The 22,950-nt window shown below is 40.6% G+C and overlaps 1 protein-coding gene and 1 pseudogene across 3 annotated transcripts in view; one reads left to right on the forward strand and one right to left on the reverse strand.

Moving 5' to 3' along the window:
* The first annotated feature begins 8,053 nt into the window (after positions 1-8,053).
* Positions 8,054-22,950, forward strand: part of LOC136395066 (cyclin-dependent kinase 8) — a 164,413-nt gene continuing 149,516 nt past the window's right edge. For 2 of the 3 annotated variants that reach the window (XM_066369176.1, XM_066369177.1), the window contains exon 1: positions 8,436-8,610. In XM_066369176.1, coding sequence (XP_066225273.1) covers positions 8,483-8,610 — 128 coding nt within the window. In that variant the 5' untranslated portion in view covers positions 8,436-8,482. Of the gene's footprint in view, positions 8,611-22,950 lie in introns of all 3 variants that reach the window. The other variant, XM_066369178.1, reaches the window with a different exon arrangement.
* On the reverse strand, positions 8,849-17,908 carry LOC136393924 (cleavage and polyadenylation specificity factor subunit 5 pseudogene; annotated as a pseudogene).

Below are 22,950 nucleotides of genomic sequence, written 5' to 3' on the forward strand. Positions count from 1 at the left end.
TCAGAGCCAGCCAACTTCTCTTTTCACGTCTAGAGAAAACCAAAGCCATTTGAAAAGGACTTTCACCAAATCCACTGATGCATATGTATCCATATTTGGGTAGATTATAAAAACACGGCCACAATATTTTACACTTTGTACTATTAAGAAGTGGACTCTACTTGTCAACTCTTTATATCTGGGCTGCTCTTGTGTCTTGCTTTAACTGACAGAATATGGTGGAAGTGATGTGGTGTAAGTTCTAGAGCCCAGGTCTCAGAGACCTTAAGCTTGCACCTTTGCCCTCTTAGAGCACACCCACATGGTGTAAGGAAGTTTGAGCTTGACTGCTGAATGGAAAAGACCACGTGGAGAGTCCCAGCCAAGAGCTAGAACCAAGGCTATAGACATAGAAATAAGGTCATCTTAGACCCTACAGCTCCAGTCCAACAACTGCCTGCAGCCATGTGTGTAACTTCAGGTGAGACCAGCAGAACCACTCAGTTGAGCCCAGCTGACCTAGGGAATTATGAGAAATAATAAATCATTGTATTATGCCCTACATTGTAGAGTTGATTATAGGGCAGAAGTGTATATATATGGTAGTAATTCTTTTCTCCTTCTTGCATGTTAATCACAGAAGAGATGCTTAAGTACAAGGCTTCCACTTATGCTCTGGTCCATTCTCTCTTGCTCTTTTAGGGGTGCAGAACTACATATTCTCCTCAAGATCTCCCCTGTAACTGGTTCCATATAATCAACAATAAAATATCTCCAGTCTCTTCTGACTAATAAAACTTCCTTTAGTCCCATATTCACTTCAAGCAATAGTTTTGATGCTGTAGGTTCTATCTTTCATCTCTTTGGTACAGCCAACACTATGAATGAGCATAATAGCTAACATGTATAGAATATTTACATATGCTGGACACAATTCCAAATACTCTACCTATATTATTATTATTATTATTTTTGTATTTTTCCAAAGCCAGAAACAGGGAGGCAGTCAGACAGACTCCCGCATGCGCCCGACCGGGATCCACCTGGCACACCCACCAGGGGGCGATGCTTTGCCCATCTTGGGGCGTCGCTCTGCCGCAATCAGAGCCATTCTAGCGCCTGAGGCAGAGGCCACAGAACCATCCTCAGCACCCGGGCAAACTTTGCTCCAATGGAGCCTTGGCTGCAGGAGGGGAACAGAGAGACAGAGGAAGGAGAGGGGGAGGGGTGGAGAAGCAGATGGGTGCTTCTCCTGTGTGCCCTGGCTGGGAATCAAACCCGGGACTCCTGCACGCCAGGCCGACGCTCTACCACTGAGCCAACCAGCCAGGGCCTCTACCTATATTATTAATTCCCTTACCTATCACAACTATCCCATGAGATAGTTACTCTTCCTATTGCAGTTTTACAAATGAGGACACTTAGACACAAGAAAGCAAAACAGTTTGCCTCATTACAGGTTCGGGTACAAAGCTAGACTGAATGGCCACAGAATCAATTCTCTTAACCATTCTGCTATAAATTTATCTAACACTTATTGTTCTATTAGCTTAATTCAAACTTACCCTTCAATCCAATGCAGACTGATTTAACCCCCACTTCACCACCAAAACCACTTTTAGTGTCTATAATGACCTGTATATCGATAAATCATTTGTTCTCATTGGACTGATATAACCCACAAGGGGTCAAAAGTTGGTTCTTAAAGGGCCAAAGAATTAGTAGGTATTATAGTGGCTTTTGGTCCTCCCAAGTGCTACAGTACATAATCAAATATATAGTATATTTGTGGTATTAACATTTCATAGGGGTAGACAAATAGGAGCAAAAGGTCTAAAAATAATCCCTAATGGTGGGGGTAGAGTTTTAAAAGAAGTTGGGAAACACTGTGATAAATTAAACACTACAACCTTTATTTTGCTTGACTTCTTGGCAGCACTTACTAATATTAAATATCCCCCCAACCCCTGTTTTCAAAACATGTTCTTCCCTTGGCTTTTGTAATGTCACATTCCCTAAATTCCCAAATAACCTCTGATCACCTCCTCTCATACTCTTGTTCTGGTTTGTCCTTTATTCAGCCCTGAGTGCTAGAGGTGCTCAGAAATCTCTTCTTTTCCCCCTTATAACATACTTTGTAGGTGATATAATCAAGCCTTATGGCTGGTGATTTACAAATTTTTATCTCTAGTCATGATCTTTCTTTTAAGCTCTAGATTCCCATATTCCCTTGCTCACTAGTTACGTTCACTTAGTTGTCTGAGACATCTAATGTTTGACATGTCCAAAATGGAGTTCTTACTTTTTTCTCCTAAACTTGGTCCTCAAAGTTTTCTCCACCTCATAACTGACAAGGTCCTCAGGAGTCCTCTTGACTCCTTCCTTCCTTTACTTCCCATCCAACAATCAGTAAATCCCATATGTATGTATGAATTTGTCTACTCTCAATCTTGTCTCCTACAATCCATTGTTAACATTGTAGCCAGGATATTCTTCTTAAAGCAAAAATTATATCTGGTTACTCTCCTCAAAAACTTTTTTTAAAATTATTTTTATTTATTTATTCATTTTAGAGGAGAGAGAGAGAGAGATTGAGAGAGAGAGAGAGAGAGAGAGAGAGAGAGAGAGAGAGAGAAGGGGGAGGAGCAGGAAGCTTCAACTCCCATATGTACCTTGACCGGGCAAGCCCAGGGTTTTGAACCGACAACCTCAGCATTCCAGGTCAACGCTTTATCCACTGCGCCACCACAGGTCAGGCTCCTCAAAAACTTTCAATGGTAGTTTATTGTCTTAAAAATTAAATCCATGCCTCTTACTATGGTCTAAAAGGCCCTATATAATCTGCTCCCTGACTACCTATTTGTCTTCATGACACACAACTTCCTCTCTTATTCATGACACTTTTATCACACAAGCTTCTTTCTGCTTCTTGGTTCCCAGCTTAACGCTTTTGCACTTACTGTCCATCTGATCCACCTGGATTACTCTGTTCCCTGACCTTAGCAGGTTTTGCTCCTTATCTAAATTCAGGCCTCAATTTAAGCATCATCACCTCAGAAAGTCCTTCATCATCCACCCAATTTAAAGTATTCTCCTCTCTGTCCACTTTCCATCACACTGCCTGTTTCCTTTCCTTCACAGCACTCCCCTTCTCTTACAAATGCTCTACCCCCATCTTTCTCATCCTCCTGAATGAAGGCGCTTACTCATCTGACTCTGCTTGCATGACCACATTGCATTGGTCCAAGATGGGCCCCTCACCTAACTGGACCAGAGCCATTCCTGAAATTTTCAGGACTGGGATGTAGAAACAGAGTCAATTCTGCTGCAATGACAGGCATTGTCTGACATCAAATTCAGTAACTGCTAGTGGCTATGTTTCCAGTCATGTGGAGGAAATGAGTCTATAAGAACAAATGACACATGATGAACGGGCGAAAAAGAAAGCTATTTTTGGAGCATTTTTGTTTCTTGTTTTTTCTAAGTCTAAATTATATTCTGGATGCTTATAGAGTTAGTTGAGAAATGTTTTGCATTAATATTTTCTTCAAAAAATTAAAAAAGGCTAGAGTGTTGATTGACCTAACTTGTTTTTTCTTGTGTCTAATACTGCATTCAGATGTAAATGCTTAATATGCACTTTTGATAATAAATATAATAAACATTTCACCTTCAGAATGGGAGGTTATATGCTTCCCATTTAAGGCACACTTTGATACTGAGAACACTGAATTAAAAGTTGTAGAGAGAAGACATGATCAGCTCAGAAGAATCACTTGGGTATTTGCATTAAAATATCATGAAGTACTTAATCCTCTGTGTGCTACAAAAAGTACACATTTAGAGGCAAGATGTTAACTGCTCTAAAATGACTATCTCCCCCTTTATTAATATTAAAGTACATTTCAACCCTTATAGAAATTAATTTGGTTAAACACATTCTATTTGAATATAATTATGCAAACTATGTGTTGGGCACTGTAGGAGACACAGAGATGCATAAATCAGAGACTCAGTTATTCGGCATTTATTAAAGTGCAGATTTTTTTTTGACAGACAGAGAGAGTCAGAGAGAGGGAAAGATAGGGACAGACAGACAGAAAGGGAGAGAGATGAGAAGCATCAGTTCTTTGTTGTGGCACCTTAGTTGTTCATTGGTTGCTTTCTCATATGTGCCTTGACTGGGGGGCTACAGCAGAGCAAATGACCCCTTGTTCAAGCCAGCGTCCTTAGGCTCAAGCAAGCAACTGTGGGGTCATGTCTATGATCCCACACTCAGGCCACCAACTCCACACTCAAGCTACCAACTCCACGCTCAAGCCAGATGAGCCCGTGCTCAAGCTGGTGACCTCAAGGTTTTGAACCTGGGTCCTCCATGTTCCAGTGCTTTGCTCTATCCACTGTGTTACCACCTGGTCAGGCTAAAGTACAGATTTTTTTAAGTGCATAAAGTAAATGACTAAAATACAAGGAACTTGTGATGTTTTTATGTAAGTTACTAATAAAATGCAAGGGTGCCAGAAATGATGTAGGAGGTCCTGGTAAAGAAAGGTAATTTTCAGTTGTAAGAACCAAGAAAGGCTTCATGCCTAACTTAGGCTTCTGAGCTGAAGCTTAGAGGATGGGTAGAAATGCAAAGGTCAGAGATGCTGTGAGGAAGCATCCAGCCCCTAAGAATATTGCAGACAAAGGTATACTTGGCTATGAGTATGAGGGACAATGCATAGCTAAGGAAGGACTGAACTTGTGGGGTTGGCAGTGAAACAACAGCATGTCTGTCTGCTGGTATTGCTATTCACAGGAATTGCACAACATGATATGTTCAGTTTCAGAAAATTTCATACTATCCCCTTCTGACCAGGTAGCAGTTGGAATGTGGGGCTGGTGTTTGGGAGCATGTTAAGAATGGAGAAGTTAAATTTAGAATGTAAACCAAACCACTTTTTTTTTTTTTTTTTTTTTTTTTGTTTGTTTTTGTTTTTTCATTTTTCTGAAGCTGGAAACAGGGAGAGACAGTCAGACAGACTCCCGCATGCGCCCGACCGGGATCCACCCGGCACGCCCACCAGGGGGCGACGCTCTGCCCACCAGGGGGCGATGCTCTGCCCATCCTGGGCGTCGCCATGTTGCGACCAGAGCCACTCCATCGCCTGGGGCAGAGGCCACAGAGCCATCCCCAGCGCCCGGGCCATCTTTGCTCCAATGGAGCCTCGGCTGCGGGAGGGGAAGAGAGAGACAGAGAGGAAAGCGCGGCGGAGGGGTGGAGAAGCAAATGGGCGCTTCTCCTATGTGCCCTGGCCGGGAATTGAACCCGGGTCCTCCGCACGCTAGGCCGACGCTCTACCGCTGAGCCAACCGGCCAGGGCTAAACCAAACCACTTTTAATGAAAAGATTCATGAACACTATTTGTGCAGTTTGGAACATAGGCCAATGAAGGCCATAGATTCTATAATGTCACTGGTGATCATCATGGAGCAAAATGACATGTGATATCAGTATGGTTTGAGGTTGAACATCAAACTGAAATGATATGTCCATGTCTCTGCTATGTTTAATTCATTCAAATGAGTCTCAGCCCTTATCCTTCAATCTACGGGAAGTCTATTCTAAAAATGGTTCACATTCCTCAAGTTTTGGAATACTAATGTGTTTCATGAGTCCTTCCTAGCTCATTGGTTTGGTTCCACAGGCCACTTTTTACTTTTCATAATTGAATCTCTGGATGCTACTCATTCCTTTCCCCATGAAAGAATGGATACAGGCTCCACAGGTAAGACTAGGTTGATAGCTTGGTCATAACAGAAGGAAATTACTGCACAGAAAAGAAAAACCTAAAATAGATATTACTGCCCCTAACACATTAGCCAAGTTTCCCTGTAAGGGGCCCTTAGCAACTATCTCCTCCTTAGCTCTCCACCGTACTTCTCCAATCTGCAGTCCAGACCCCTTAACTCTCACCCTAGCTTTAGAGAGGGAAGCAGGCTTTTCTATGTCCTAATCCCAGGCCAGCTTCCTTTCCTGTCCCAGGATTATTGACAATAAACACTCTTAATTCGTCTGACTATAGGAATAATTTCACTATGTATATGTATATCAAAACATCATGTTGTACATCTTAAATGTAAACAATTTTTACTTTAAAAAACTCCGTTTCTTTAGGGAGAACTCTTACCTTCATCCACACAGTGGATTGAGTCAAACCAGTAATCAAAATATTTATATATTTAAAGAAGTCTGGGGCCTTCAGCGTTTGGGAATATCACATGTAGGTGGTGCAGAAGATGTGGAAGGGGTAGGAGTACACAGTGCAGAGCCAAGCCCAGTTCCTGGCTTCTTCACAACTTTTCCTCCAGTGTGGAGCTTTGGGTTCTCAAGATCTATGAGTTAATTCTTGGCCAACAGGACACGTCCTTCAAGAAACACAAATTGTATTTTTCAGAAAGGTCTATTCTAAATCCATATTTAGGAAAAATGTTTTTCTTAATGGGAAGGAAACAGTCCTTCTAGAGACTCACCCAATTTATATCACTGAATAGAAACATATAGCATCTCAGTTATGAAAGTTTACCTTTGTTGTGCATTCCACAAAGAGAGGAACTGCAGGTCCAAAGACACATTGCTAATAAATGGCAAAGAAGATTTTCATCCAGGCCCACCTAACCAGTCACAGGAAATGAGATTTAATGTACTAGGTAAAAACAACTTCATTTAAATCAGAGGTGAGCTCAGTATTTTCTCCAAGGGAATTTATATAAGAAAATAATATTTATGAGGATTTTTCATAAAATGGCATCATTGTCCTCATCTGTACATGGATACTTTTGAAATAAACGTGCTTAATCATTAATTCAACAATGTTATGGAGGATGCAAATACGATTTTCTATAGAAATTTATAATCTCTCAAGAGAGAGGAAATAAAAGACAGAATTTGAATACCACAGGAAAGGTGAAAAAAGTGTTACAGGGGTTTAAAAGAGGAGAGATTATATGTGATTTGGGGAGTGGTGAGTTTTATGGGAAACGGTAGCAACTGTAAAATAAATACAAATGTAAAATTAATATAAAATAAAAAAAATAGATATCTAAAAAGAAAGTTGAGACAAAATGAGAGATTATTTTCAAGATATTGGGACTCTTCCAGCTGGCACCTCCCCTAACTTAAAATGATTAATAAATTTCTATGGATTTAGATCCACTGCTGTCATCATGACTAAATATTGCTTTTCTTACACGCACAACTTCAGATCATACTCAAATAATGTCCCCTCTGAATGGATGGGAAGGAAGCATTTGTTTGTTGATCATCTGTCACAAGAGTAACACGTCACACTATTTAGGATTAGCATGGACGCTCGTCACTGTTTAATTTTTATTGAAGTTTGTGATATGTACCATTGTGAAGCCCTTATCACATAGTGAACGACAAGAATACAAGTGACAGTTCATGAGCTGTTCACAACTATATAGACTTTTTTTTTTTTTTTTTTAATGAAAATGACCTTTGAAATCTGAAGTTCGGAAGGGGCACAAAATGTGATTCTTATACAAACTAGTCTCCCTCAGACACGGCTTTCTTTGCTTAAGTTTATAGCCCAAAACAGACACTAATAATAGCCGTTGTAATAAAATTTTTCCCCCAAGTGATCGAAACTTTTTCATCTTGGACTACTAATCCCATCACGCAACGTTCTCTATAGCTCCACTGTGTGGGGCAGAGTCATGGGCTGCTCGTGCATTGTGGGCATTGTAGTCTCGGGCTCTGGCTACCGTCGGGATGGTCCACGTGGTGCGTTTGGCGGCAGCTGTGGGCAGCAGCTACCCAGCTTTCTCCACATGGTCCTCGGGGTGCCAGCTCCGGCGTGTGGGCTGACAGCCGCCGCGGAGAAGCTGCAGGGAGGGTCGGACAGAGCCGAGCCTTCGCGACGCTTTTGCGACAGCCGCGGCCGTGTTTCGCCTGTCCCCTCCCTCCTCCTCTCCCTGAGGAGGTACCGGCTGTTGTGCGGGGTTGCCTTTCTGTTTGAGTGCATGGGAGAGTGAGTGAGTGAATGAGTGAGTGTGAGCGTGCCTGTGAGAGAGGGTGAGTCGTGAGTGTGCGTTTGAGGGGAAGGGACCCCGCGGTGGCCGCCCTGCCGCTCCCCTCTGCGGGGGCAGGACTTGCGGCCAGAGGGAGCAGGAGAGCCGGCACCCCGGGAGCCAGCGGGGACAAGGGCAGAGACACCCGCTCCCCACCCCCAGCCGCGTCCCTGCGCTCCCCTTCGTCCGGGGGCATCTCCCCGGCCCTCCCCGCCCCCGGGCGGCCTCTGCTCCGCCGCCCCCTGGATGTCCCCGGCGCTTTCGCGGGGCCTCCTTCTGCTCCTGCTGCATCAGCCGGGCTGGTGCTGCGGCCGCCGGGTGTAGAGCGGGCGGGCTCCCGGGGGCTGCGGCTGCCGGCGCTTCCCCGGTCCCCACCCCTGTCCCCCGGCCCCCCGACCCCAGCTCCCCGGCCTCGGAGGCTGTGACAATGGACTATGACTTTAAAGTGAAGCTTAGCAGCGAGCGGGAGCGGGTCGAGGACCTGTTTGAATACGAGGGCTGCAAAGTTGGCCGAGGCACTTACGGTCACGTCTACAAAGCCAAGAGGAAAGATGGGTGAGTGTGTGTGCGTGTGCGGGTGTCCGCGCTGCGCGGCGCTCCCGCAGGCCCGGGCAGGTAGCCGGGAGGGGAGCGGGGCGCCGGCGTGCCGCCTTCCCACTCCCTGGGCGCCCGCTGCTGCCCCTGCCAGCCGGGTTTGGGGAGGAAGTGCTGTGCGGGGGTCCTAGCCCGCACTGAATCCTGCGTGCCGCCGCCTCTGCCTTCTATTTCGGTGGCTCATCGGGGAAATGACCCTCTACCCCATGGGCTGTATACTTTTCAAGGGTTTCGGTACTAGATTAAAAAAAAATCCTTATGAAACGTCAGTTTAAATCATTTTCTTGTGTGTGTGGGTAGTCGATTTATTATGGTAAACTTCTGGGGATTTCCTCACCTGCTCCTACAGTGACATCCACCACTCTGGAAGGGAAATAGCGATTCTTTCCTCCACCAGTTTGTGGTTGATTTATTCTCAAATTTGGATTTTATTTGGGGGAAAAAAAAGAGCAGCAGGTAAATTCAGTCTGAAGAGTTCCTCGTAGTGATAATCGGCAACATAAATGAATGTATCAGTTGCTATTTAGATATCATTAGCTGTGAGTTTTAGATAGAACAATGGGGGGTTTGGTGCAGGGTGGGTAGTGGATGAAAAAGGCGAGTGGCAAATAGGGCTTGTGTAGCAGTTTCCCCCTAACTTTAGCAGCTGGCAATGAACTTTAATAGTCTTTTTGCTTTAAATATTCTTTCCTAGAAATAACTTAATTAAGTCTATGACTGGTAATGCTCCCAGTTTAGTTTCTTAAACAGGCAGGTGAAGTGTTCATCATTTTTCCTTTGTCAGATGTCTTGTAATATTGACAAAAGAGAAGGCAATTCTTAGTTGAGGAGAAAATGTATTTAATTATAAACTCCTTGTTTTCCTCATGTAAAAACGGATGTTGTCTGTTGCCTTTGACATTGGAGAAAATTGCTGGAAAGACAATATCAAAGCTTATTATATAATTTTTACATTTTATTATATAAACAAAGTAGCTTCATTTGACCGTCTCTGTTAGTTTGGTTAGCTGCTATTTAACAATTAAAACAATTGCTTTTTTTTTTTTTCAAAATTGGGTAAGGAGGATATGTTCAGAATTATATTAGCACTAAAAAACGAAACTATTCATAAAGCTGAAGTAAGTTACCTGGGGGTGTGTGGAGGGAAGCCATATTTATAACTACTTTAGTATTCTGGATATTGGAAGAGGAAGTGTGTATTTATTAAACACTTTTTTCTTTGGTTTACTGATATATCCTTCTAAAATTCTTAAAATGCACTCTAAGACTAATATAGTAATTCTAATTTATTTGGAATGTGCATTTTAGTGCTTTTTTGCAGCAGTAAAACAGTATAGATAACTGCAAAAGGTAAGGATTTGAAAACTCGGGACACTGGGTGCTGTATGTATTGAAAAGAACTTTCGGCTCAGTGGTTTGTCTGGCGACATTTGAGAAATCAGTGTCTGGAAATATGTTTAATTATGTTTCACATTGAAGTATTACTCTGTAATAACATTTTTAAAATTATCCTTGTTAACTTACCATACAGTATTTTTAAAAGCCTTACACCATCTTTTCATCCTCCAATATTATGTAATTTTGGGCATATTCATAAAATCCTCAACCTCATAAAATTAGACATTGTATATTTGACCAGTCTGTCATTTGTTTTATAAGACTGTGGTGACTTTATTTTTAATCTCCCTGAGAGAAGCCAGTACTGTTTTTATAAAATAACAATTTAAGCTAATAAAATCTGCAGTTTTATTAACTTTAGTTTTATTTTATTTAAAAAATAGAATATACTATATTATCAAGAGGTACTTTTAACCACATTTTGTATCTCATGGTTGGGTTTTAATATAGGCTAAGGACAATTTTAGAAGAATTATACGATTTAAAAATAACTGGATGTGTAGTGTATGAACATTTCTTAGTCGTTTGTGATAGCTGAAAAGTAGCATTGCAGTTTGGAAAAAAATAACTTTTTATTTATAATTCTTTGGTGTTTACCAGGCAACATTTAATAATTTTGTTATAGGATGAACATTTAAAAAAATGAATCAGCCTGACCTGTGGTGGCGCAGTGGATAAAGCGTCGACCTGGAAATGCTGAGGTCGCAGGTTCAAAACCCTGGGCTTGCCTGGTCAAGGCACATATGGGAGTTGATGCTTCCAGCTCCTCCCCTCTTCTCTCTCTCTGTCTCTCTCTCCTCTCTCCCTCTCTATCTTTCTCTCTCTCTCCTCTCTAAAAATGAATAATAAAAGAAAATGAATCAAATGTGAAGAGAGTTTTGAAATTACTTAAAACAGTGTTTGTTTTCTAGAGAGAATACTTTCTGGTTTAGCTTTTTTTTTTATAATCTCACTCTGGTACAATACTGCATTGTATTTATGAAGTGTTTCTGAACTTATGTCAGTGAAATGTAATTTAATGCATGTTAGTCCTGATAAAATAAAATATGTAGGTGTTTAATTTTTTTATAAAAAGATGATCAAATAATTTTTCTAATATTGATTAACTTTAAAATTAAATGATATATTCTGTAATTGAAATTTTAGAGTATTCTTAAGAACTCGTACAGTGTAGCACCTTCAAAAAGAGTTCTGATATTTACAGTAAAATGAAATAAGTTTTGTTCAGACAAACTTGACAATTGAAATGAATGTATGTAAATGTATCCTTTCAGTTGTCCAGTGAGCATCATAGAACATGAATGATTACTAAGAATTGAGATGAGAGATGTTAGCTTCTTAAATTAAGTATTAGGAAATAAACAGCTCTAAAGATAATTTCTTTGAGTTAAAGAATTAGTAATACTATCCTGCTAATATACTGCACTTATGATAAACTCGGCATTTTAGGAATGTAGTAGAGGAAGAAATACTTTATTTGAGGCATGATTACATATGTGGGGAAGGGCTTTTTATAGCTGTGATAGTTTCAGATTCTAATAGAATTAAAAAAATAAATACGCAATAAATCTTGGAAATAATTTGTTCCTACTATCATAAATGAGATAGTGTCCTTTATGTCTGAAGAAGCAGGGGGATTCATTTTCTTTCTGAGTCAATTGTGTTTCTTTGCAGAATTTAGGCAACCAAACTTATTTTGTTCCAATGAGTAGGAATCTGTGAGAAGCAGAAAAGAATTTGTGTTTTTAAATTCTCAGCTCTCATTATAGGTACTGGACATTTTTAGAATTTAAAAATCAATTTGGGATGAGTTTGATCTCCAAAAAAGAAAAGCAAAAGTTTTCTTGAATAGAATTCTTAGATGCTACTATACTGAGCATAGTATACTCTATGTTCAAAAGAATAGATATATAATTGTGTGTGTGTGTTTTAAATATATAGAAAACTTTTGTTGGGGTACTTTTGTGGGAAACAGATTAGTAGGCAATGAATAATAGCTAACTTATTGTGTAAGTACGAGGTCCTGGGCAGAGTCCTTTACATTTCTCCTCTATTTAATCTTCCCAAGTACCATATCAAGTCAGTTTGTTTTTTTCCTAACAGTTTTGCAGAGGAGGAAAACTGAGGTTTAGAAAAGTTAAATAAATTTGTCCATGGTTACAGGACTATTTAAGTATCAGAGCTGGAATTAGAGGATTACAAGCAGGTCTCTTACTGTAGAGCTCATTCTCTTAACCATTGTGCTTCAAATAATATGTTAAAATAAATATAAATATAGACGTCTAGAGTTGGTTTTTGGTAGCTCATTCAGAAAGCATGAATGCCTTATCACAGGGCTAGTCTTTTCAATCAACTGGTGTACTTGTTTTAGTCCATTTCTGAACAGCCTGGTTCTTCCAAGTGCTACAAAAGTACATATGTTGATATGTAAGTGTGTATATATACATATACACACATCTATGTGTATATCTACAGATACACACACACGTGTGTGTAGGAGCAAATTCTTATAAAATATGTTAAGACATGAAAAGAACTCTAAATCACACTAGAGACCTGAGGTCGAGTTCACATTCTCCCTCTGGTTACCAGTATGACCTTGAGTCATTTGCTCCCAGAGACTTTGGTTTCCTTATTTATAAGATTAGTGAGTTTGAATTGGTAATTTTTAGGGTCTTTTCTGGTATTATAATTTAAGTAAGTAAAAATTATGAATATAAAATGTAATGTTTTTACATGATTATGTAAAAACTACTAAAACAAATTTTGCTTGAGGCCATGGTATACTTCCATATTTTTTTTTTTTTTTTGACAGAGTCAGAGAGAGGGACAGACAGACAGGAAGGGAGAGAGATGAGAAGCATCAGTTCTTCATTGTGGCATCTTAGTTGTTCGTTGATTGCTTGTTTACTGATTGCTTTCTCATATGTGTCTTGGGGGGGAGGCTACAGCAGATTGAGCGATCCCTTGCTCAAGCCAGTAACCTTGGGCTCAAGCTGGATGAGCCTGTGCTCAAGATGGCGACCTCAGGGTTTCGAACCTGGGTCCTCTGCGTCCCAGTCCGACACTCTATCCACTGTGCCACTGCCTTGTCAGGTGCTGTATTTCCATATTTCTTAGCCTCATACTTTAATGTGGGTTCTCATCACCTGTCAGAAAGAAGTTAGGTAACTCACAAAGACTTATTAGCTACTTTACCTAACATGTCTTATATTACCTTAACATTTCTTCATATTTATCTCTTAAGATGTTGGGAGTTAGGAACTAGTGCTTGTTCCCACTCCTGTGAACCACTCATTTGATGGCTAGCACAAGGTGCTCTTCTGATTAAATCTGCATAGGAGCTTCCATTCAGTTTTGGTTCCTTAACTAACTAGAACTTGGTTGGAACCCTTTATTTCCCCAAAGGAATATAATAGTTTTTCTTTTGATTACTGTTGAACCCTGTATACAGGTTCAGTTTGAACTATATATTTGAATATCAGAATGCCAAATACAACATGTGGTAATACCCATCACTGGGGATTTTGTATGCCCAATAAGGAGTATTCCTTATAACCTTTAAAAAATGTGATGAAAATGGAAAAGCACAGTGTTTACCTTGCACTTCTTGTCTACTGCCTGTTGAATTTATCTGCCTTAGGCATCAGTGCATTCAGACCCACTGTTTAGGCCACTTAGAGTGCTTAGGTCCCATTTTCTTGCAAGACTGGGAAATTAATTCTTTCTGGGATTTGATTATTACTTTTACTGTTTCTTCTAACACTTGAAGAAATTCAACAAATATTTGTTGGACCCTTCTTTGTACCAAGTACTGTTCAAGGTATTGGGTTTGCAAAGATGAATAAAATATTCCATTACTTGAGGAACTATCTACTGGGGAAACAAACATGTAAATAAACCAGCAATTTAATAAGCACTATAATAATTAATACAAGGTGCTGTTGGAACACAGAAATGGAAGCTCCCAACTGCTTAAGGTTTTCAGGAAACCTTAAGCCTCTCAAAGATGACAGCATTTTGTTTGACTCTTAGAAGCCTGGGGAGATCTCATCAGAAAGGTATTTCAAGAGGGATGGGACAAAGAGAAGGTACCATCTATTGTGCTTTTACAGAAGTGGGACAAAGAAGGGGGAAGGGGGGTACTATCTATTGTGCTTTTACAGAAGTGGGACAAAGAAGGGGGAAGGGGGGTACTATCTATTGTGCCCTTACAGATTCAAGCAGATTTTGTGAGATTGAATTTTTTTCTTTCCACACTTTTTCTCCCCACTTTTTTCCTTGCCAGCATTTTTGAACTGCTGTATGTGTAGTATACGCAGGACAGATGTTCCATTGTACCCGCTGGACATGATGAGGTCTCTGTTACTTAATAATGGGGATAAATTTATCAGCGTGCACTGAATACCTTTAATTGTCTGAGTGTCAGTTTCCCATCATAAGAATGTTGTCAAACAGAATACAAGCAGCCTCTGAAATTCAACTATCTGACTTAAGACTCTCCCATATGTAAAACTGCCATAGCAGAACTCCATTTTGATTACAGCTCTGGATAGCAAATGATTCTTCTTTGGCCCTACCTGCATGAGGAGTAGGAAGCCAGCCTCTTCTGTGCTGCTGAGGTGGTGCTGGCAACAGATTGGAGGGGGATTTCTCTTGGTGGGACTCTGATGTGTGAAGAATGGCTTCTGGTATACTGGATTTCAGCTAGGAAAATATAAATAATAACAAATTATTATACATTATTGTAGGCCATTTTCAAACTTAATTACTTTTTCAAAAATTATTTCTCTAGGAAAATGTGTTCAAAATGATCATTTATAAACATTTGAAATGTGATCCATATGTAAGTTGGTAACTGTATATGCCAACCAGTATTGATAAATATATTTTATGCCCTGTGGCTGGTGTCATCTTTCTTATAGTGTTTTTTATTGTTGAATGTAATCCTCATTGCCTTTTTATTCATTTTTAAAAAATTCTTTTTCTGTGCTTAGCTGATGCTAGGGAATGAAAATCCTGCTGTCCTTTCTTCCTTCAGACAATTTCTAAAGCCTTATCTTCACACCAGCTTAGGTAGGCTTTGGTCATCTCTTTGTGATTTAGAAACCACTATGATCTTTTTTTGTCTTAAGATATTTCTTGCCCTGGCCTGTTGGCTCAGCAGTGGATCATTGGCCCGGCATGTGAAAGTCCCTGGTTTGATTCACCGTCAGGGCACACAGGAGAAGTGACCATCTGCTTCTCTACCCCTCCCAGTTCTCTCTCTCCCCCCTCGCACTTTTCCCTCCCCCTCCCGCAGCCCTGGCTGATTGGCTCAGAGAGCTGAGGATGGCTTCATGACCTCGCCTCAGGCACTAAAATAGCCCTGTTGCCTAGCAGTGGAGCAGCGGCCCCTGATGGGGAGAGCACTGCCTGGTAGGGGGCTTCCTGGATGGATCCCAGTTGGGGTACATGAGGGTGTCTGTCTCTGCCTCCTTGTCTTTCACTTAATAAAAAAAGTAAAAAAAGATATTTTTTGTCACTTCAAGGCAGTTCTTGATGTTGTCACTAAAAAGTGACTTTCACCTGTTATTTTGATCTTGAGACTTGAAGGCCCTTTAGTACAGTGATTCTCAAGATTCTTTTAGTATGGTCATTGTCAAAGTCACAGAACCAGTCCCTGCTGTAGCAGGCTGCCTTTACTAATGGAATTACATCATGTCCTTTACATGTATGGCAGAGAATGCTGTGAATGCAGAGAAACCCCCTTTAAAAATTGAGTGAGATATATACATACCATAAAATTCACCCTTTTAAAATGTGCACATCACTGTTTTTCCATCTATTCAGAAGGCTATGCAATTATCACCACTATCTAATTCCAGAGCATTTCTATTTGCCCCCAGAAGAAACCTTATCATCATCAACAGTCATCCCATATTCTCCCCCTTCCCAGGTCCTGGCAATTACTAATCTATTTAACTGTCTCTAGGGATTTGTCTGTTCTGGACATTTCATATAAATGGAATCATACACTATGTGTGTGACCTTTTGTGTCTTTTACTTAGCATAATGTTTTGAGAGTCCATCTATGTTTTGTGTGTATCAGTGTTTCATCTTTTGGGGAGAATTGAATAATATTTCATTGTATAGATATACCTCATATTTTAATGGATTGATTTTAGAGGGGGAGGGGAGAGAAGCATTCATTTATTGTTCCGCTTAGTTGTGTATTCATTTATCACTTCCTTTATGTGCCCTGACCAGGGATTGAACGGGCAACCTTGGTGTTTTGGGACAATGCTCCAACTGACTGAGCTAACCAGCCAGGACCTCATTTAAAAAAAAATCTATTTAGCCTGACCGAGTGGTGGCACAGTGGATAGAACGTCAGACTGGGATGTGGAAGACCCAGGTTCGAGACCCCGAGGTCGCCAGCTTGAGCACGGGCTCATCTGGATTGAGCAAAAGCTCACCAGCTTGGACACAAGGTCACTGGCTCGAGCAAGTGGTTACTCGGTCTGCTGAAGGCCCGCGGTCAAGGCACATATGAGAAAGCAATCAATGAACAACTAAGGTGTTGCAACGAAAAACTGATGATTGTGATGATTGATGCTTCTCATCTCTCTCCGTTCCTGTCTGTCTGTCCCTGTCTATCCCTCTCTCTGACTCTCTCTGACTCTCTCTCTGTCTCTGTAAAAAAATAAAAATAAAAAAAATCTATCAGTTGGTGGACATAGGGGTTGTTTCTACTTATTTAAAAAAAATTTAAGTCAAATTATATATATTTTTAAATGTTTCTTTATTGATTTCAGTGAGAGAGGAAAAGAGAGAGAGACAGACAGGGACAGGAACATCTAGCAGTTCCTGGAAGTGCCCTGGCCAGGGATCTCACCAGCAGCCTCTGCGCTTCGGGATGATGCTCTAACAGCTGAGGTATCCGGCCAGAGCTCCTTTTTTTTTTTGAAATGTACTTCCTTTAATGTACAAAAATATATGAATATAAACAAAAACAAATTAAACATCACATTTGTGTACACCATTATTTAATTCTTCATCTCAACTTGCTATCCAAACAGTAGAAAGCACATGACAGTTTAGGGGTTGGGAAGGAGCTTAACACAAAAAAGACTTTTATGCCATATTTATTCTATACTATATAGAGCTGTGCTCACAGAGATGGCTCTTTTTGCTTCTCCATTATACATAAATTCAGTTTGTATAAAATTGAACCTGCTCAAAAGCTGAGGGAGGTTAGAAGTGATGGGTCCTGGTGTATCGTTACACGATTCAGACAATGGTGTGGTCACCAGCTTCTAATTTTTAGGGATTGCAAACAAGGCTTTCCCTTGAGGGTGGATCAGAAATAACTACTTATGTTCCTTTGGTTTTGTAATATGTGCAAGAATACATGGAGGTTCAAAATTTGGTCCCCACCAGTTACCAATGTAGTCATCAATGACCTAGTTTTGCAGGGCTCCATCTTGATGACCTAGTATCTATGTCATTAAGTGTTTTAGTTCTTCAACCTCATTTCTTCTGTGTTAAGTTCACCACCAGGTAGTTTGAAGAAAGTTGTTCCCAGCTGTAGCAGTAACTGATGGGGTAGCCAGTGCTCATATACAGTCAGAACCCCTTCTACAGTTATTCTGCAGTTATCCTCATTCCAGTTTTATCAGATTCCTCTCATGCATTGGAATCTGGCTGCAACAGAGCTGTCCTCATAGAGGGGCTCTTTTGTACCAAAAGTGTAATTGGTGAGATGATACAGGTTGATGGTGCGCTCCAAAGTGATGGACTTGGTTGGCTGGATGTACTTGTTGTCAAACTGACTGACACCCCCCTCCCTCCCCCAGAGAGGCAGGGAGACTTTCCTCATGTGGGCAGCAGTTATCTGTCTCCCACTCAGCAGCCACCAGTGGCCATTTAATAGAGTGCAAGAGGAGCAGTTTCTACTTTTTGGCTATTATGAATAATGCTGAACCTTCATGTGTTAATTGTTATGTGGATATATGTTTTCATTTCTCTTGGGCATGGAATTGCTGGTTCATATGGTAGTTTTATGTTTAGCTTTTTGAAAAGTTACCAAGCTTTTTCAAAGCAGCTGAGAACCACTTTTGAGTGCCTTTACCTTGACTTTGGTTTAGGACCGAGGTCTTTGTCCTTTGTCAACAACACCCAACCAGCCTTCTTTTTCCTTATGGCAGTGGTTCTAGAATACAAAATATACAGCCCCCTCCTCTGTCAGATCAGACCACTGTCTGAACTTGTTCAAGCAGCACATTGTGATAGAAACTTTTTTTCCTCACCTGAAATAGGTTCTAACATTTACCTTCAGAAATCCTAACTACTTTATCTTAACATATAGCTTGGATAATTCCTTCTTCACTCATCACCCCACAAAACATAGTCCTTCACAGATGTATTATGTAACTACTTCAGTGTATATGTGATTAATGTTTATATGTCCTTTGGGCCTTTCTGGTGAATGTTTATGGGCTAGATATTATAGATTTCCGCTAGGGCAGTAATGGTGGGCCCCTCAGTTCTGGCACATTGCCAAATGTTGACAGGTATTTAATACTTCTTTTATTTGTGGTGTACCTGAAATTCATATTTGAAAATCTTCCTTTTAAACTTGCTAAATTTAAAAACTTAAACATATTAGAGTAGCACAGAAAAGCAGCACCTTGTGAAAATACCCAGGAAAGCAAAGTTTGATGAGCTGGTGCTGTTGATATCAAGAACAGAATTGAACAAAACCAAAGCCAGTGGCACAGGAAAACTTTGTTAATTGGCTGAACAAAAGAGAAGGCCTGGATATTTGAAAATTTGAGCTTCTACAAAGAATAAAGTATTTTTTATATGCCTTATAAGTGAATCAGTTTAAATGGGAATCAAACTATATTTCTATACTTAAGGAAAATGTAATTAGTTTCTGAACCAGAGTTGGCATTCAGTTTTGTTTACATTCATGACTGTTTCATACTTGACATTTACTTTTGTGTGTGAATAAATATTTAGGTTAGCTACTACTCAGGGTAACTCCGTTACTAATCTTTCTAGACAAGATTTATAAAAGTCTATAATTTTACAATAGCCCGTGAATGCTAACAAATAATCACCCTAAGGGGAGGACTTCTTTACATCACAATGCAGAGCCTAATTTGGGTGTTACTATATACCTGAGTTTATACGTTGTCTAGAGAGAATTTAAAGGAATTAAGTTCCAAAACTTGTTTATGGAATTATAGCTTATATTTAGCAAGCCATATTTTTGGGGAAGGAAAAAGTAGGTATTGAAAAATTGTATTTATAAGGCTTTTGTTTTAAGGAAGGTCAATAAGTCATGTGAAAATTTAAATTTATATAGATTGGATAAATTTGTTTGGAGCTTTTTTCCTAATCTTGTAAGTACATGAGCTCTCCTGGAGTATTTATGGTGTGACTCAGTTTGCAAAAAGTTATGTTTATACAGTTTCTAAGAGGTCAAGCACAAAGATGGGCATATTTGTAATTTGTTTTCTGATGCTGACTTAACATTGAAGATGGCTTTTAAATGTAATATTTAATCATTTATTGACATTCATAATAGTTTCTTTTTAGCTGTAGGTTTTTTGGGGGGAGGAAATTTGTATATTTATAATTCATTTGATAGTTGTTTACCAGATGTCTGTAATGTGCCAGGTTATATGCCAGATATAGGTAATTGAGCAGTGAGTAGCCCATGGTCTAAATCAGGGGTCCCCAAACTTTTTACACAGGGGGCCAGTTCACTGTCCCTCAGACCGTTGGAGGGCCGGACTATAAAAAAAACTATGAACAAATCCCTATGCACACTGCACATATCGTATTTTAAAGTAAAAAAACAAAACGGGAACAAATACAATATTTAAAATAAAGAACAAATAAATTTAAGTTAACAAACTGACCAGTATTTCAGTGGGAACTATGGGCCTGCTTTTGGCTAGTGAAATGGTCAATGTCCGGTTCCATATTTGTCACTGCTAGGCGTAACAAGTGATATGATGTGCTTCCGGGGCCATGATGCGTCCTGTGTCACCGGAAGAAGTACTGTACGTGAGCGACACAGCGCTTTGCGGCACCGCCACATACAGTACTCCAGGAGCATTCACATCCTGTGCTCCTCTCACTAACCACCAATGAAAGAGGTGCCCCATCCGGAAGTGCAGTGGGGGCTGGATAAATGGCCTTAGGGGGCCGCATGCGGCCCGCCGGCCGTAGTTTGGTGACCCCTGGTCTAAATCATTGGGGAACTTTAGACTTGAGGGGCACAGGCAAGTAAACAGGTTATTACAGTGGCATAGGGCTGTGATAAGAAAAAATTATAGGTTGCCATGAGGTACCTAATCCGCTCTTGGGGGCTCAAGGGTGATATTTCAGTTGTAACTTGAAAGATAGAAGCTACCCAAGTGAATGGAGTGGAAATAAGAGTGAGTGGGGGTGGCATAGTGGATAGAGCGTCGGACTGGGACGCAGAGGACCCAGGTTCAAGACCCCGAGGTCACCAGCTTGAGCCCAAGGTCACTGGCTCGAGCAAGGGGTCCTTCTGCTGTAGCCCCCAGTCAAGGCACATATAAGAAAGCAATCAATGAACAACTAAGATTCTGTGACAAAGAATTGATGCTTCTCATCTCTCTCCCTTCCTGTCTGTCTATCCCTATCTGTCTCTCTCTCTGACTCTCTTCATCTCTGTCACCAAAAAAAAAAAAAAAAAAAAAAAAAGACACTTGAGCCACCCGTAGGGGCACAGTGGCTCAAGTGTCGACCTGGAACACTGAGGTCGCCAATTCGAAACCCCGGTCTTGCCTGGTCAAAACACATGTGGGAGTTGATGCTTCCTGCTCCTCTACCTCTTCTCTCTTCTCTCTCTCTCTCTCTCTCTCTCTCTCTCTCTCTCTCTCCTCTTTAAAATGAGTAAATAAGCTTTTTAAAAAATATATTTAAAAAAAAGTGAGTGGGCCTAACCTGTGGTGACACAGTGGATAGAACATCGACCTGGAATGCTGAGGTTGCTTCCTGCTCCTTCTCCCCTACCTTTCTCTCTTTTTCTCTCTCCTTTCTGTAAAGAGAGAGAGTGAGATTATAGTGCAGGAGTCAAGTCCAGGCTGGAAGGGTAGCATCTGGTTCCAGAATTTCTTCATACAGTATAAGAAGGGGTACAGTCTGATTGAAAGGCTGCGTGGTAGGGATTGGACAATGTGTAGTAAACATATGTTAACTTAAATTGTTGGAGGTAATCTGGGGAGTTTGTATGTTGTCAGGGAAGGCTAAAGTTCTTCCCAGTACCCTTTGGAGCTACCACTGAGTAGCATTTACAAAGCTATGAAGGAAAGCTAGTATAGTATGATGAGGGAATTGAAAGAATTTCAGTGCCATCTCTTAGAGAGAAGTAATGGGGTGGGGGGAATAGGTATAAAAAAATTAAAGTTCCAGATGTAAGTGGAATCTTGTAAATCATGCACTCTGGACTTTGTACTTTATTCTAAGACAGTGAGGGCTATTAAACCCTATTTTTAGGGTTTTAATACTGAGAAGTTGATTTATCACTTCAAAATATTGTTTGGCTGTCCAATTGGAATGGCTGTAGGGAACTGGGGATAGAAGAATGTACTGTAATGGTAATCCACGTGACAAATGCTGATGGCTAGAACTAGGGAAGTGACAGAGAGGGTGATAGGACTTTTGAATAATTGGATATGAGAGAATTGAAGAGAACCAAGGATAATGCCGAGGTTTCTGGCTTGAGAAGCAGGTTATTGCCATTTACTTAGATATCCAAAACAGGAAGAGGAACAAATTTGAGAGGAAAAATGATCATTTTTTCAGGGAGAGAGACAGAGACAGGAACATCGAGCCATTCCTGTATGCACTCTGATCGGGGATTGAACCAACAACCTCTGTTCTTCGAGCAATGCTCCAACCAACCAAGCTATCTGGCCAGGGCTTAATTTTTTTAAATTTACTGATTGATTTTTAGAGAGGCAGAGAAAGGAAGAAAGGGGGAAGGGAAGTATTCATTTGTTGTTCCACTCAGTCGTGAATTCATTGCTTGCTTTCCATGTGTGCCCTGACCAGAGAGCAAACCCACAACCTTGTTGTTTCCAGAGGACACTCTAAGAATTTGTTTAATGTATTAAATTTTAGGTGCCTGTTAAACATCTCAGAAGAAATGTCCATTAGACAGATATATGAATCTACTGTTAAAGAGATCTGGATAGAGATCAACTTGGGTGTTATCAAGTAGTGGCCTTAGTGATCTTGAAATTGCCTAGTGTATGGAGTGAAAAGAGGACCTAGGATGGAATGTAGAGAAAGAGATGCCTATCCAGGAGGCCCAGAAATTGAGTCCTGAAGAGGAGAAAACCCAGGGTCACCCCATGTGCAACAGGAATTGCTGTATACTGCAGCACGGAGAAAACCTCGGACTTTGTACAGAGTCCTAACCACCAGGAGAACGTGTTTCCAGAGAGTGGTAGGCAATACCATACGGCACCCTGGAGGGGAGGAGATAAAGAGGTGTCTGGAATTAAGTCAAATATTTCAAAAAAAGAAAAATTCAGCTAAAGTTATTGTGACCCCAGAACGTGTAACACATTTTGCAGATTTAATAAAAATGTTTAGGCCTGACCTGTGGTGGCGCAGTGGATAAAGCTTCCACCTGGAACGCTGAGGTCGCCGATTCAAAACCCTCGGCTTGCCTGGTCAAGACACAGATGGGAGTTGATGCTTCCTGCTCCTCCCCTCATTCTCTCTCTCTCTGTGTCTCTCTTCTCTAAAATGAATAAATAAATTAAAAAAAAATGTTTTGGTGCTTTCATGGTTGGCCTTATTTATCCAGGGCCGGACCAAGTAAAGAAAAACTTCACATCCATCTTTTGTTCCATATTGGCTGTATTA

This window comes from Saccopteryx leptura, chromosome 2 (assembly GCF_036850995.1).
Source record: "Saccopteryx leptura isolate mSacLep1 chromosome 2, mSacLep1_pri_phased_curated, whole genome shotgun sequence".
Lineage (NCBI taxonomy): Eukaryota > Metazoa > Chordata > Mammalia > Chiroptera > Emballonuridae > Saccopteryx > Saccopteryx leptura.